Genomic DNA, 15,029 nt, shown 5'->3' with positions numbered 1-15,029 from the left:
AAGATTTGAGCGCAACAGGATTGAAGGAGTGCTTTTCGATGGAAGTAAAAGTGATTGGCAGCAAGTCGACGACGAGACTCCAAGCTTGACGCCGACTCGGCCCAAGATGCGCGACTCGCGACAGACCGTGGATCTTTTGTGGGGAAACTCGTTCCTGCCAAGTTGGGCTCGGTGCCTTCACTCCGATCACTCGCCCTTCTCGACCGCTCGTTCGCTCCTTCCTTTCTTCTGACCAAAAGAAGGGTAATCGCAGCTATTGGCCTTATCCGGCATGTGACAGCATCGCGAGCTAGTGCCACGCAAGCACATCTCACACCTAGACATACGGCCAAGTAACCTGTTTCCATTGTTCCTATCATCTCTCGCAACCACTTACAACAGTACTCATCTACAGCTCACAATGTGCCGGTAAGTATCACACAACGAGACTACAGCTTCGGAGACCAATTCCTCGCAGTTGGTTCGCCTATCTCTCACCTACAGAGCCCTGTCTGCTCTCAGACGTCCTCATAACACCTAAACACGCTCTTACCAACCAAGTAAACGACCACTACCTACCTCGCCTTATCGCCCATCTGCCCGACAAAATCACTGCAGAACACGAAGCTAATGCGCGAAACCGCATTCTCAACGCCGATGGTCTGGGAGTAGCTTGGTACACGACCTCCTACAGCGACTTCGAAAAAGGCATCACTGGCGAGAGCGAAGATGGGAAGCCTCATGAAGGTCTCAGACCTGCTGTATACAAGACGATACAACCTCCAAAGGGAGACATGAACTATCGTTCCATCTGCGCCAACACTGAGACTCGCTGCTGTTTCGCTCACATCCGTGCTACCTCAGCATCCGCCGTCACTCAGGTGAACAACCATCCTTTTCTGTTCGGAAGAATCACTTTCATGCACAACGGTGCAGTCTCGGACTTCATCGACATCAGACGTGGTATTTGCGACATCCTGGATCCCGACACGTACGCCAATATTGAGGGAAGCACCGATAGCGAGCACATCGGTGCGTTATTTGTCCACTATTTGTCTGAGGGTCGAGGCAAGGACAGCTGGGATGAGGATTACTCAGTGCACGCCATGGCAACTGCCATCCGTATAGCCGTCAAAACAATCATCGACTTGCAGAAGGAGATCCTCGGTGCAAAGAGAAAGCCCAACTCGTTGAACCTGGCTGCAACCGATGGCACCAAGATGATCGCATGCCGCTTCCGCAATCACGCTATTGAGCAGCCTCCGAGTCTGTACTACTCGACCAGAGCCGGTGTGACTCTGAACCGCAAATACCCAGACCATGCCGATGGAAAGAATATATCCGATGAGGGCCCAAAGAAGTCAGAGGACGAGCACGGAAACCACGTCATTGTCGCCAGCGAGCCAAGCACATACATAGACGAGGATTGGGAGTTGATCGGCAAAAACCAGTACCTGCTTGTAAACAAGGATGGCAAGGCTATCATACAGAACATGATGTACGGTCAGACATGGGATGCAGATGATGAAGAAGCTTAGAAGGCAATCTTGGCGGAGGCCGCTTCACGTCGTTCATCCGAGGCATGATGAGAGGGACGTGTCTCAGCCAGCAGCTTAAACAAGACTCATAATCGCCAATAGCAATCGCCCTAATCTAGGCTCAGATGCACCTACCGACCGGCTTGGTCCCTTCTAATGCCCCGTCACATTGATAGAAAGTTCCATCTCACTATCACAAGATTGAGCAAAGCGGTGCGACCGTATTATTGTCCGTATGTACAATTGCCGTGAAATCCGGAGGTCTTGATGTTGTTAGGGCTCTTTTAGGAGACAAGCTTCTTCATGGCGTTTCAAGCATTAAGTGTTTCATCGCATTGTCGTTCGTGGTTGACTTTAAGCGAAGCCAGTCAAACTTCCACCCCGGCCCTAAACTTCAACTCTTGACACTGGTCCCTATACCTGGGCCTATAAAGAGTCCACTCGTTTCTATATTTGAGCTCTTAATTGGTGGCTTTTCTCTGCAAATCTTTCCTTCTTGGATATTGTTGTTCGAGATGCGGCATCGGCGGGCACCAGTTTCATGTTGATCATCCGCCCCAGGCTCGACGCCCAGCCCTTTTGCGGAAGGTCTTTTGGATCCGTTTCATCGAAATATAGAGGCGTCGTCAACCTTACACCTTCATCGAGTGTATTTAGGAACCAAACTTGGCTAACCAAGGATCTATCGGTTGTGCCCTAGAGAGGGTAGGGTTGTTCAGGTAGGATATCAGTCGAGTCTCGTCCGCTCAACTTCTCCTTCGTTCTCTTGTGCCCTTTTCATCTCTAACCACCAGTCTTTCGTTAAACATTTCCTGTCATTCTTTCTCAACCATGCGTTCGTTTTCTACTCTTTTGGCTTTCGCTGTCGCTCTACCTGCGCTGGTCGCAGGTGAGCTTTCCGGCAAAGTCGGTCCTACCACTTCCCACGCCACCAAGGCTGCAAAGAAGACTTGCGATATCACCAAGTATGGTGCTGTTGCTGACGGCAAGACTGATATCAGTATTGCTCTGAACAGCGCTTTCACTGCTTGCAAGGCTGGTGGTGTAGTTGTTATCCCCTCTGGCAACTTTGCCATGAGCAAGTGGGTCAAGCTTGCTAATGGCAATAACTGGGCTCTGCAACTTGATGGTATCATCACTCGCACTGGCACTGATGCCGGTAACATGATTATGATTGAGCATAGTGATAAGTAAGACACCCTAGATGTCTGCTTGACAGGCGTTTACTGACTAGGTGCAGCTTCGAGATGTTCTCGTCTACTGGAAAGGGTGCCATTCAAGGTAATGGCTACCAGATCCACAAGACCGGCAGTACATCTGGTCCCCGCCTGCTGCGTGTTTGGGACATTACCAACTGGTCTGTTCACGACATTACCCTGGTCGACTCTCCTTCCTTCCACTTCTCCATCGACACCTGCACGAACGGTGAAGTTTACAACATGGCTATTCGTGGTGGTAACGAGGGCGGTCTCGACGGCATCGACGTCTGGAGCAACAACATCTGGATTCACGATGTCATGGTCACCAACAAAGGTAGGAGTTATCCTTGTGCCAAGACAAACAATCATGCTAACCAAAATCTCAGATGAGTGTGTCACCGTCAAATCACCCTCCAAGAACATTCTTGTCGAGAACGTCTACTGCAACTGGTCAGGCGGTTGTGGCATGGGTTCTTTCGGCACTGATACTGCTGTCTCTGACATCACATACAAGAATATTTACACCTGGTCCAGCAACCAAATGTTCATGCTCAAATCCAACGGCGGTTCGGGCACAGTATCCAACGTCGTCCTCGAGAACTTCATTGGGCATGGCAATGCGTACAGCCTAACGTTAGACGAGGCATGGAGCTCAATGAAGACAATTGCCGGCAATGGTGTCCAACTTTCCAATTTCAAAATTTCAAACTGGACCGGCACCGAACTCAAAGGCACCGCCCGCGGTCCCATCAAAGTCGCCTGCGCAGCCAACGCTCCCTGCCACGACATTTCCATCACTGACTTCGCCATGTGGACCGAGCAAGGCAGCTCTCAATTCTACTCTTGCGAAAACGCATATGGAAGTGGATTCTGCTTGAAGTCTGGAACCAGCTACAAGTCTTATGCTGCTACTACCCAGTGGGTCAGCAGTGCTCCTACTGGATATGCTGCACCTACTATGGCTGCGGATTTGAAGACGGCCTTTGGTACTACGCAGAGTATCCCGATTCCTACTATGCCTGCCAGCTTTTTCCCTGGTGTGCAGCCTTATACTAAGTTGGCTGGTAGCAAGTAAGTGCGATGATGGCTCATAGGGACTCTGGAAACAACGGGTGATTGGAGGGAACGTAGTCTTCTATTCATCGTATTGTCAAGCTGTTCCCAAACTTTTAGTTTCTATGCGATAGGGGTGATTCAGGGGTAAAACCATCGCCCTCCTATCGCGATTGTTGTGATTTCGTCTTCATGGAGCGCCTTCCTCAGTAGCTTTGTCCTAAGGCACAATGCTTTGTCGGAACGCCTCAGCCTCCAAGGAAGCCAACACTACCACCGGCATCCGATCCGATCCGATCCATATGAACTATTTTTCATTCTCATGTTCTCGTACTCTCGTGCTCTCTGATGGTTCCATACTCCCACTATCTCAAGTCCATGATCATTGTAAGCATAGTAGTAGTGCTTACAGATGCGATGCTTGTCAGCGTCATCATGGGGGTTTCTGCACATATTTTACGAAGAGAGGCCACTCGGTCGCAGACTTATTTGCTACTTCAAAGCCCTACGCATCTTCCTATTAGATTCATCGCTCTTTTCTACTTACCAAACTCCATTACAAAATCTCATGGCTACCAGGATACACAACACAATCACATCTTACAAGAGGCAATATCAAGCATAATATCCACATCAATTCAGAAATCACACTACATCTCTACAGGAGGCGAACGACCCAGCTCACTAGATTAGGAAACAACAATCTGGCCTACCAAATTGAGAAGGGTCAATTCAAGTCACCAGATTAGGAAAGGGTGAACTATCAATGAATCATGGAAGGACCAATCGACTAAAAGAAATTGACGAACAGGAAAAGAGCGACTTGAAGGGAAAGACCGACAGGGTTTGTGAGGATGAAACAAGAAGAGACTCCTCGCGGGTGCACCGAGAAGAGAGACATAGGAAACTTTGACAGATGCACATACTTAGAAAGAACGATAAAACTTAGCAAGCAGAGAACAAGCAGTCTAGTTAACGAAGCACAAAAGAGCTATACGGCTAGGGGTAGTGGCAGGGCCAACGGATATTGCGAAATTACACATAAAAAAAGCCTAGCCGACAAAACACAGATGCAAGACAGGTTACAAGAAAATAGAGAAGTAAACATTTAGCTCCATATAATCACAGAACAAGCGATCGAATCAAAGGCTAGTACGGAAACGCATGAGCAAAAAGATAAACAAGAACAGGTCTACGGAAAGAGAAGAATATAGAGATAGTGAATGACGAATCCAAGAAAGGAAGGATCGACTTACAGATACAAAAAGGAAAGGAATGATTGATTACCTAGCGTACGAGAAAAGAGCGACCCAACTGACAAATAAGGAAGTAACGACCCAATCGCGAGAATAGGAAGGCACGAAAACGGAAGGAGCAACCTAATTGACGGAATAGGAAGCAACGATTGGGTTTATGGGTTAGGGAGGAACTATTAGGGGCTAAAGATAGAAAATGAGAGAGCGACTTCCTGGCAAAGGAGGAAACAACGACCAGCTTTTAATAACAGGGAAGGGATTTGAGATGCTGCACAAGGAAGGAGCGATCAATACTCACGGCAATTATAGCTTTCACTGACAATTCATCATCTCACCACGCGCATGCAGTAGAAATGCAGTGTTTTTGAGATTAGTATAGCCCTCCACTGAGAGCGTAATAGTTAGCGGCTTTCCACGGACGACTAGAGCGATTTTGAGAACATTGTGCATTTCTACAGACCAAACAATATTAGGCATGGCCATGAGGGATGGCTAGAAGTGACAGAACTTAGCACACGGGGATGATTGCAGCAACAGGTCAATATCGGTACATGGGCGCGTCGGGAGTCTCAGATACGTCTGGACATCCCGATCTCGTCTTGAAGCACATTTGAAGGTATGCGATCTGGTGAAAGCCACAGAGTGAAATTTGGTTTGTATTCATCTACGCTGCGCACGTCTCATACCAACCCCTCAGTGCGCACTGTTCGTTGTGTTTCAAACCAATAGATACTCTTGCATCGTGTCGTCCTTAGCGGCAGCTCCGAACTTGCGGGTTAGACGCTCAATGACCTCGCCAGGAAGATCGCCGTAGACCTCGAAGTTCTCGACAGGAATTCCAAGACCCGCGAAAGCATCGGCCAGATCAAACCCAGAAGTGTGAAAGCGTCTAACATTGTTGTGGGTGAAGGTGAAGATGGTGTTGTCCATACGCATCATCTGAACAGGATGAGCAGTGGGCTGCGTAAGAAGAGGGTCAATGTCTCCGCGCATCTCCTCAACTCTGCCGGCGAAGCAAGTGATAAAGCGTATCTTGAGTGATTCCAGGTTGTTGCCGAGCTTGTTGAGACTTTTGACGATGTGGTTGAAGTTGTGCTTCAGAGCGGCGACACCATTGCTGTGGCGAGGGTGTTTGATATCCAGCTGTGTTGACACGCTGATGACCAAATGCTTGATCTGGGACAGAGATTCAAGATCGAGCTTACGGGTGAACAATTGGCCGGTGATCTGGTAGCGGAAATACTCCCCAACAGGGATGATGAAGGTGTTCTGGGTGAAGAGGGTACTGGTGAGCTCGGCGCTGATCTGCTTGTTTGCATGAAGGAGACCTCTAGCATTGACAAGAGGCTGGTAGCCCTCAGTTCCCCACAGAGGAGTGCCGGGGCTGATCATCAGACGCTCTTCCACGCTGTCCTTGAGATTTCTGATGCTGAAGGGGTCGCCAGTAGCGTTGATGAGGGAATCATGCTCTGCCTGTTGGGCGGGCGTGTAGCGAGCGACAAGGAGATCTTCGTAGACCTGTTTCGTTCAGTCAGTGGTTGAAACGAATGAGATTTAACGGAGGACGGGCTTGCCTTGTTGCGAGCCTCACGACTGAGGTTCAGAAATTCGAGAATGCCTCCAGGCATAGGCACATAAAGAGAGCAGTGCTGCTTGTGCTTGGCCCAATGCTCCTTCTGGCAGGTCTTGCTGCAGTAGAATATGACCTTGCACTTGCCGCATTGAAGGGTGCCATCCTCACGGCAAGAGCTAGATGCACATCGCTTAGTCTGAGCAGTTGTCATGATCCAAGAATTGTACGATGTGGATGATGGGTGTGATGGAAAGAGAGCTTAAAGCAAGGAGAAGGGAACGGGTAAATAAGCAAGATGTGCGTGTTGTAGCAAGCGACGGTGAACGACACAAATGGCAGACGCGGAAGACAAACAACACCAGGTCCGGCACGATGAATGAGACACACGCAAGGCTTTCATGTTCTTCAGACTTCTTCGCACAGGCAACATGCCGAGAGCCGTGTCGTATGGCATGGTTCCTTGTCACGTTCTGTAGAATACTCTTGAGCCAATGCTAAATCCTCCTGGTGTCTCGCAGTAAGGCCTTCAATAACATGTTCCTTACTTGACGGCCTTTCCACCCACGGCATTGGTTCCATTGGCAGGAGAAGTTGCGACCTTGCTAACCGGAGCAGCAATCGCCGCCTTCCTCTTGAACAGCCTCTTCACAGGCAAGGTCGAAATTCTGGCAAAGTTAGGAGTAAGCCAAAGACTCAAACCCAATCTCAGCGGCAACAAGGCTTTCGTAATCGCATATGCAGTCGCAAACCTGTATCACTTGTGTCAGCTTCCCTCCGCATACACGTCTCTTGTTCTTCTGGCAGAGGAACTCACTCAACAAGCAATCTCACACCCCCCTCACCCCTGGGCCACCACTTCGCCAACCCCTTTCTGTTCTTCTCCTGCTCAAATCCTTCTCCATCGGCGTCTCTGATCCATCCCTTCTTCCTGAAATATCTTCCGAACTTTTCCACTCCCTCTTTAACGTAGTAGCCCTCTGAGAAGAACGGTGGTAACCAGTTGAACTTGTGGAATGCAGCGGTGAGCGCGAATAGTGGTAGGATAGCAGTGAGCTCGTGGAGGATCAGGAAAGCGGTGATGTGGGAGATCGGTGCATTGCGGAGCGGTTGGACGTAGCGGGCTAGGAAGCGTGGAAGACGGGCCTCGAGGCGCGAGATGCGTGAGTGTTTTGACGCTTCGCCCGTCGGCTTGGTGGATTGATGGCGTATCTGTTGTTGAAATGTACTGCGGCTATTACGGAAGAGCGGTGACACTCGCGATAGAAGCCTAGACGGCGGCATCATGGGAGGTATCTATCTCGATGGTTTTGTATTGATGTGGACGCGAAGTTGCTCGAGAACCTGATATGTGGCTACGTCATACTTGCTTCAGGCATCACCCTGTCTGACAGCTGTCATCCCAGCATCGTTCTATCGATAGCATTCCGCGCTGTAGCATGGTATGACTCTCGAACATCTAAGCTGAAGTAATAGAATGGTAGAGCAAATCAGTCGCCCCCAGTGGACAGCGTGCACAATTTGAAAAGGATCATGCATTTTGATAGACATTTCCCAAGGGCGTCGTTGCGGCAGGAGCAGCCAGCAATTCCATTGTGACCAACGACCATAATTCGTACGATGTTCATTTTCAGTCAAGTCCTTTACTGACAGTTCCAAACCCTTATATACTCACCGCCTTTCAATTTTGCTGGCCACTGGCCCCGGAAGAGACCAGTCACAGACGAAAATCCCCATTCCAAAAAAAAACTACAAAACAATCGTATGAGTAGCTGAGGTGGTGGCTGGGTGACTGGACCAGTGGCCGACTTTTTTTTTGTTACGATTGTTACGGCAGGTTGGGGTTCAATCCAGTCGAGCCACGTTCCTTTTCGCCTTTGTTTTTGATGGTGTTGATTGAGTTGGGCAGAAGAGAATAGAGATGGGGTCTATCGGTACAGTAACAAGAATGACCATCATGTCAAAGGTGACCCTGCTTCTGACCTTTTCTCGCCAAACCTTCCACCAGATAACCACGATACGCAACTTCCAATTTGGGGCTAAAGCAGGGCTCATAGATCCTCCATCGCTCGGTGGGGTTTACCTATCGCGTCAGTGAGAATCGGCTACTCGGTTTGAGCTCTCAACCTCGGGATTTGGGCATTTGCATTTGCAGTAGTTCGAGACCCCGAATCCATTTCGCTAAATCAATGCACGCAATGATAATGCTCTTATACATACCCGACAGTCGGGCAGCCAATCACTTCAGTTACGGAGAAGTGTTGTGGTGTGCACAGAGCCTCATCAATTAGTGTTTTGCGGTTTATTGTGAGTCGTCACGATTTCTGCATGTCGATATATCGATAAAATCTTTTGATATTGAATGAGGTAGTTATTTAGCATGGCCGACGGCATAGATTTCTGGCTCTTGAGAGTCAGGGCACTCTAGGGCCACGGCTACGGACTCTTTTCCGAAAGCATGTCGGGCATGCTCAGGGCTAAGTTGACTCAACATCAGAGCCTCTCCATCGTGAAGTCGCACTTGAAGTGGATATATCAATGTCAGAAGTCAAGTCTCTACTCCGTATCACCGTATGCTCAAGCACAGTGAACGCGATTGCACCGAGGCTCACCATCTCATCTCCGAGATGAGCTATTGCCAAGCGGGTCTTCTCTTTGATGCGATCTGCCCTGCTTTGTTTTGGCCAGTATTTGCTCATCGATACGGAGTCCACAAATGCACATCATGATCCTTCGCGAGGGCATGAAGAGGGGGGCGAAGTTGTCCAGGGCGTCGTCGTTGAAAGTCCGCCAATGAATCCTCAGGACGAGGATTCGTGAGAGGGTCAGCATACAGCATGATTATGCGGAATTGTGCCGCGGAGTGGACTCCTTGTGTCATTTGAAGCAGGTCTGCAGTTTGCTTCATGTACACACACCCTCTTCGATGTACAATACTCATCTCCCTTCCGAGATGGGGGTTACATGTTCCTCATCACGGTCATGTTTCGCGTGTCGAGCAAAGCTCTCATTCGAGGCTCAAGATGCGCAGCGATTCGCTTACCACGAAGATCACATTAAATTGATCCAGAAATCTGCGACTGTGAATCTTGTCATGTGTCATGTCCAAGGGCCACTCGGATAGAGGTCGGCGAGGTACAAGCGCGTCACACAAGCCCTTAATAAGGTTTGCTAGCGTATATGCACTCATGATCCGGTAGGACTCAGGCACGGCCCGCTCGCTCGCTCGTCGTGATTTTTCTTAAATGGACAGTTTTGCGAAGTCATGCTGGTGCTGCTGGCTGTTGGCAAAGTGTGGGACTGGCTCGTTTTCGTTTCTTTGGGACGCCTACTGCCGGACAGGTTTCAACGCTTTTCCTTGCTCTGCCATATTGCAGACCTGATATTGGGGCATGCTCTGTGCGCAGGACGATAGCCGTGTAAGAGTGCGCAAGACTGGCGGTTGCAACTAACGACAAATCATGAGCGAGCATCTCCGCAGCAGTTAACTCGATCTGCAGATCGGTGTGGTTTCTCGGCTTATAGGGGGGGGTTGAATGTGTTTAGCAAGCGTTGTGGGTTGTAAACGAGACATTTTGTCTGATCTTCCCAAGACACGCATGGCTGGTAGCGGTGGGCTGAGGAGTGGGACTTTCTCCTCCTGCATATGCAGGTCGAGACACGAGTATCTCGAGGAACTCCATGTGGTAACATAGCGGCGAACGATATGTCATTACCGACGCATTGCTGGCTGGCTATTGCCTCGTCGGCCATGCATTTCCGGCCACGCGCACTGTCGACAGCAAGGGTTTCCGAGGGGGTCGCAATTGACAACGTTACAGTTCGCTTTGCATCTACGAGTACCATCAGAGGTATCCGACCAAGTTCGATCCCATGAAGCACCTCGCGGCATCTTATGCGGCAGTGTAGTCAGCAGCTTGCATGCCGAGCTGGCCTTCCCCATGTTCGTGGAGGTCTCTCCTTGCCTATGGTCTTGCTATCCCGGATTACGAACACCGAAAAGCCATTGTATTACGACTACCGTACGGTCCGTACCCGTATTTCTATGGCGGTACAACTGTCACCAGGAGGAGTCAGCTCCGTCGAATATATCCTCATCATGTTTGATATATGCATTAAGTTACGTACTCTACCAAGTTACAACCTTGCCCTGCACATCTCCCAACCAACAACATGGTCCGACGAACGTTCAAACCAATGTTCATGCAATACGGCTTCGGTACTTAGTATCCGCATCTCGGCTCTCACGTACTGTATATTGTACATGAGTACTGTAGAACAAAACAAAAATGACTTTTGGTAGTTTTTTCTGCTGGGGCAGAACCACGAACTACACCGCTTGAAGGAAATGGCTCAGTATGACCAATTAACAGCCCGTCCCCAATCTTGAGAACCATTGTGAGATGTGTACAAGCCGGTAAGAGTAATACACCCGAGATACACAAAGCAAACGTCCTCGGAGGTCGCGTCAACCACGTTCGCCAAACTCCTCGCTGTTGTAAAATACAGTTTGTTCATAGTCATTCATGCGTGGCTCATTTCAAAGTCTAATAACTTGGGTATCCTTCAACGACCTTCTCTTAGCGCCGCGAAATAGATCGTGGGAGAAGTTCCGTAGCTCACGTCTTGCTGCAACGTGAACACCTTTTCCATCGGTTCATTGATCCTCCAACAGTCCTGATTCTCTCTGCCGTTGATTGCACGAGGCGCTGCTACCACTGCCGTTGACTCGAAGCTTTCAGCTGCTCGTACCTCGATTAGTGCCATCCTCTTGCTTGTTTGCCTCGCCTGTATTTTGGCACTAGCACAGAACTGAGAGAGGTCGTGCAAGGTGGCTATACCATCGTTCATGAGCATTATAGTGCGTCCAAAGTCTTCTCTCAGGCCACCTGCGCTGAGTGTGTCGATAGCTGCAGTTATTCCGTAGGCGAAGAAAGGTGACAAGAGATTGATCGGATCCTGGTCTTTGCCTGATCCAGGAGACTTTGTGCTTCGCACGTCGCACACCATCTCCAAAAGCTGGATAGCATGTGAGTGTGCAACATTGATCTGTCGCGCCATAGTACGGGGAGACAGGAGCTCATGGTGTGCGTTCCGTGCTGCTTTTAGTTGCGAAATGTGATACAAGGCATGCATGGCAATGAGGCTGCCGGCGTACCCATGCTGATTTGCCTCAACGAGCTTTTGTCGGCTGTATTGCAGGTGAGACGGCAACGCGTTTCTCCAGTCAAAGAGCTTGCGTTGAACATCGTCTAGTAACGATTCGTGGCTCTTCACGTAGGATCCGGGACCTGCAGTCTGACGAGGTCGGCGGAATATGAGCTTCGTCACGTCAGTCCAGAGAGAAGCGACGACCATTGTGTATGCTGCAGGGCTTGGTGCGCTTGAGTGAGGGTCCAGAGATTGTATACCCATGCCTGGCTGGAAACAATCAAACAGTGGTGCATCGGAGGCTAAGCCTTCTTCGTATAATCGCTCATTACAAGGGAGTCGAAGCTGAATGTCCTCAAGCTGGATGGCACAAAGTAACCCTCCGCAGAATCCATGGTAACGCTGGCTCAAATTAGTCCACACTCTTCCAATGTTTCGGAAATACTCACATCGACAAGAAAAGCGGTCCAGAAGGTTCGCCTGCGACACTCTTTAAGCTGCTCCCGCGAGAAGCTGTAATATCGGCGGGTGTATTCATCCAAGTCTTCCGCACATCCATCTTCGCTGTTCAGTCGCATTGCACTGATGACTCTGAGAGCAGAGCCGCTCAAGTCCCAGCCTGTGCTGTCTTTTCCGACCAGATGGTTGTATCCAGCTACAAGCAATCTTGCTTGTACCATAGCCATGCTGAACTTGCCATCGATACGCGAAACTGCTTGACCAGCTTTCTCCGCACAGGTTTTGGCAAAGGAAGAGAATTCGTTCTCGGCGAAGATGGAACCCAGAGCAAGGACTGCGTATAGTACCATACATTCCCGTTGACATTTCTCGCGACATTGCTGTACCCAGCGGGTGAAAGCATCCCGAGGAAACATGATGCTTATCTCGCGAGCAGACTGGGCAAAGAATAATTCGAGGAAGCGCATTGTAGCTTCAGGGTCGTGGAGGTACGGGTCCTCATCCCACGATGAAAGACTCTGCTTTTCTGGTCGGGAGAGTGGGTGAATCATATCTTCGAGGTCGACTCTTTTGCTGTCTTTGCGTTGTCTCTCATCAGTGGCGCCATCGAAAGAGGATGCAGAGCCGTCGGACTTGCGTCTCTTTACACTTTGAGGGGATCTGTCGCGGCTCCAGGTAGGCGGAAGATTAAGCACGTCTTGTTGTGCTGCTTGTGCTGAACGCCTGCGTTTCTGGTTCGGCACCTCTGCCATGACAATGCTGCCGGAAGATTGACTCGACCACTCAGCTCGCCCCAAAGGAACATTGGGGATGGTCAGAGTCGGATTGTTGGCAAGCTCAACCTGTGACTGTGGAGCTGGTGGCCTGCTTTCATTCCTTAGTAGACAGTCCGCGACTGATCTTGGAGACGCAAACCTGTGGCATTCTCGCTTGGCCTTTTCGCATTGGAGGCAACTCTTCTCACCAGGTTCACATTTGATTTTCTTTTCACGACAGTTCCTGACCTTCGTTAGTCGCAGCTTCATGCGGATTTATTTTGCTCAACCTACAGGCATGCCTGTGCAAGTCTTTTTCGAGCCTTGCCTGCCTTGGTAGTCCCCCAAAGCGGGTTTACCGGCTCTCCGTCAATTATAGTTGGACAAGTGCTACCGTCTTTGAAGACGTAGCACATCCCTTCTCCAGGTATGTGGCGTTGACCAACACATTGCAGGCTGTAATTACTAGCAGGAGGCGCATTTCGCATCCCTTGAGTCGCGTTCAGACGTCTGGCCATGTCGCCATCAGAAATTTCTTCGTGGTAGGGAGAGGCCACCTGTGATTGAGGGGGGCACGCAATCTCAACGACCTGTGTAGATTGGGACAGTTGGTCTGCAGCGCGCGAGCTTTGATAATCCGAAGGCCTGCGAAGCGGGGGTGGTGGAGGGGCGGGCAAAGAGGGCCTCGCACCCAGGGGAATATTAGATGAATGTTGAGGAAACCTGTCGATTGGAGAAACATCTAAAGACAGGCGATGGAAAGGTGGAGGAGTAGGGTTGAATGGGATTGATCCAATTTGTGGTGGTCTGTTGGCTGGCGGAAGCTGCACATTGGCCGAAGAGGCAGGGCCATCCGACCATTTAGGTTGTGAGTTGTTGACCGATGGCCAATTGGGAGAATATGACGGGGGGCCAGTTCTCAAAGGCGGACTTAATAGTTCCTGGAGGCCAGGTAGTTGTTGTCGTGGCTGGTTTGGGTCATTAATCCGAGCGGGCAAGTAAGGCCTTGGTGCATTTCCCATGCTGGCGGGCTCCATGGGTCTCAAAGCCTCTGGTTGCATCATGGATGGCCTGCGGTGATCTGGCAGCGGGTAAGGGCTACTCTTGTCGTCATGCGTCCAGGATTGCAATTGCCTAGAGGGCGTAAAAGCCGATGGACGGTCCTGGATAGATGGCATTGTAGTTTGGAGGACAGAGGGTCATGGGAATCAAGACAATTGCAGGGCCCTGGGGTTGTATGTAATGGTGGAAGGAGCGATACGTGCGAAGCTTGACCCGCGGCCCACAGGGACGAGATTGGAGCTAGGAACAACGATAGGGAGCAACGGTGACAATGAAATAATACCGTGCGCAAGAAGCCGGTCAGAAATAGCCGGAGCTGACGTTAAGAGGACATGCGCCACCTGGGAGATTAAAGTTTGCGGGACCAAACAACCGATAGGGACAAGTTCGCTAGACGGGAGTGATGCTGATCTCTGGCTGGTGTGGAGAGGATTTAGATCCTTCAAGATGCAGGATCAAGAAACCAAGACCGTACCGTGCGATCCGTCAGATTGTGCAATTGGGGGCGAAAACGTGGGCTCGATCTATGCTTGTGACGGAAAAAAACATATCCCATATATCGCGTGAATCGAGTTTGCAAAATATGCAACAGATCCGCAGAGCCCAACAATAGCTGCAAGAAGAGACGATCCGGTCGTCGTCTTGTACCGACCACACCAGGGTTGAGCAAAAGTCACGACGCCGGCAATAGCTTAGGGCAGGTACAGCGAGCGGTACTCTTCCCGGCTCACAACAACGGACGGATCCTGGTGAGACTGTCCAGGCAGTTGGTGATACTCCCGAGACCGATCGAACAAACGCCTCACGCGGGTGTAAAGCTAATAATCGAGATCATTTTCGTTTTGCGGATACAAGATCTGGGCAGGCAATTCAAAGCGACGGCGGGCGGCGACGGCGAATGGATACCGAAGTAAATTTGCTAAAGCACCGAAGTCACCACCTCGGCGGCGGACTCAATTTTCAGCACCTCTCACAGGAACAGGACATGGTGGGCGACAGAAGTCGTC

The 15,029-nt window shown here is 50.1% G+C and overlaps 6 protein-coding genes across 6 annotated transcripts; 3 read left to right on the top strand and 3 right to left on the bottom strand.

The window, feature by feature from the left end:
- Positions 1 to 189: 189 nt before the first annotated feature.
- Positions 190 to 1,981, top strand: M438DRAFT_343990 (N-terminal nucleophile aminohydrolase). Its single transcript, XM_029905114.1, has 3 exons — positions 190 to 345; positions 401 to 408; positions 458 to 1,981. Exons 2-3 carry the CDS (start codon positions 401 to 403, stop codon positions 1,515 to 1,517), a joined length of 1,068 nt encoding a protein of 355 aa, XP_029762748.1. The 5' UTR covers positions 190 to 345; the 3' UTR covers positions 1,518 to 1,981.
- A 296-nt stretch (positions 1,982 to 2,277) lies between these two features.
- M438DRAFT_293153 (Rhamnogalacturonase A) lies at positions 2,278 to 3,857 on the top strand. Its single transcript, XM_029901809.1, has 3 exons — positions 2,278 to 2,707; positions 2,758 to 3,050; positions 3,103 to 3,857. The coding sequence occupies exons 1-3, from the start codon at positions 2,349 to 2,351 to the stop codon at positions 3,789 to 3,791; spliced, it is 1,341 nt and encodes a 446-aa protein (XP_029762747.1). The 5' UTR covers positions 2,278 to 2,348; the 3' UTR covers positions 3,792 to 3,857.
- Positions 3,858 to 3,949: 92 nt separating this feature from the next.
- M438DRAFT_178379 (uncharacterized protein) lies at positions 3,950 to 4,380 on the top strand. Its single transcript, XM_029899176.1, has one exon. The coding sequence runs from the start codon at positions 4,000 to 4,002 to the stop codon at positions 4,291 to 4,293; it is 294 nt and encodes a 97-aa protein (XP_029762746.1). The 5' UTR covers positions 3,950 to 3,999; the 3' UTR covers positions 4,294 to 4,380.
- A 1,136-nt stretch (positions 4,381 to 5,516) lies between these two features.
- On the bottom strand, positions 5,517 to 7,056 carry M438DRAFT_178376 (uncharacterized protein). The gene is made up of 2 exons (XM_029899175.1): positions 6,600 to 7,056; positions 5,517 to 6,543 (listed from the first exon to the last, which is right to left on the bottom strand). Exons 1-2 carry the CDS (start codon positions 6,807 to 6,809, stop codon positions 5,743 to 5,745), a joined length of 1,011 nt encoding a protein of 336 aa, XP_029762745.1. The 5' UTR covers positions 6,810 to 7,056; the 3' UTR covers positions 5,517 to 5,742.
- A 134-nt stretch (positions 7,057 to 7,190) lies between these two features.
- Positions 7,191 to 7,798, bottom strand: M438DRAFT_260527 (uncharacterized protein; the record flags this gene model as incomplete). The annotated part of the gene is made up of 2 exons (XM_029899772.1): positions 7,191 to 7,347; positions 7,413 to 7,798. Coding segments are annotated over 2 exons (543 nt in total), but the record flags the coding sequence as incomplete, so codon positions are not given.
- A 2,898-nt stretch (positions 7,799 to 10,696) lies between these two features.
- M438DRAFT_343987 (uncharacterized protein) lies at positions 10,697 to 14,243 on the bottom strand. The gene is made up of 4 exons (XM_029905113.1): positions 13,255 to 14,243; positions 13,121 to 13,204; positions 12,196 to 13,072; positions 10,697 to 12,148 (listed from the first exon to the last, which is right to left on the bottom strand). Exons 1-4 carry the CDS (start codon positions 14,136 to 14,138, stop codon positions 11,162 to 11,164), a joined length of 2,832 nt encoding a protein of 943 aa, XP_029762743.1. The 5' UTR covers positions 14,139 to 14,243; the 3' UTR covers positions 10,697 to 11,161.
- Between the last annotated feature and the right edge of the window lie 786 nt (positions 14,244 to 15,029).

Source organism: Aureobasidium pullulans, assembly GCF_000721785.1.
Source record: "Aureobasidium pullulans EXF-150 unplaced genomic scaffold scaffold_5, whole genome shotgun sequence".
NCBI lineage: Eukaryota > Fungi > Ascomycota > Dothideomycetes > Dothideales > Saccotheciaceae > Aureobasidium > Aureobasidium pullulans.
This window is presented reverse-complemented; position numbering and strand designations above follow the sequence as displayed.

Bases quoted from the DNA above. Each gene is read 5' to 3' on its own strand.
- M438DRAFT_293153 (XM_029901809.1), top strand. From the start codon at position 2,349: ATGCGTTCGTTTTCTACTCTTTTGGCTTTCGCTGTCGCTCTACCTGCG. The intron at 2,708-2,757 runs GTAAGACACCCT...GACTAGGTGCAG, and splicing joins ATGATTGAGCATAGTGATAA to CTTCGAGATGTTCTCGTCTA. The intron at 3,051-3,102 runs GTAGGAGTTATC...CCAAAATCTCAG, and splicing joins TGTCATGGTCACCAACAAAG to ATGAGTGTGTCACCGTCAAA.
- M438DRAFT_178376 (XM_029899175.1), bottom strand. From the start codon at position 6,809: ATGACAACTGCTCAGACTAAGCGATGTGCATCTAGCTCTTGCCGTGAG. The intron at 6,544-6,599 runs GCAAGCCCGTCC...TGAACGAAACAG, and splicing joins GTCGTGAGGCTCGCAACAAG to GTCTACGAAGATCTCCTTGT.
- M438DRAFT_178379 (XM_029899176.1), top strand. From the start codon at position 4,000: ATGCTTTGTCGGAACGCCTCAGCCTCCAAGGAAGCCAACACTACCACC.
- M438DRAFT_343987 (XM_029905113.1), bottom strand. From the start codon at position 14,138: ATGCCATCTATCCAGGACCGTCCATCGGCTTTTACGCCCTCTAGGCAA. The intron at 13,205-13,254 runs GTAGGTTGAGCA...AACGAAGGTCAG, and splicing joins AGACTTGCACAGGCATGCCT to GAACTGTCGTGAAAAGAAAA. The intron at 12,149-12,195 runs GTGAGTATTTCC...AATTTGAGCCAG, and splicing joins GGACCGCTTTTCTTGTCGAT to CGTTACCATGGATTCTGCGG.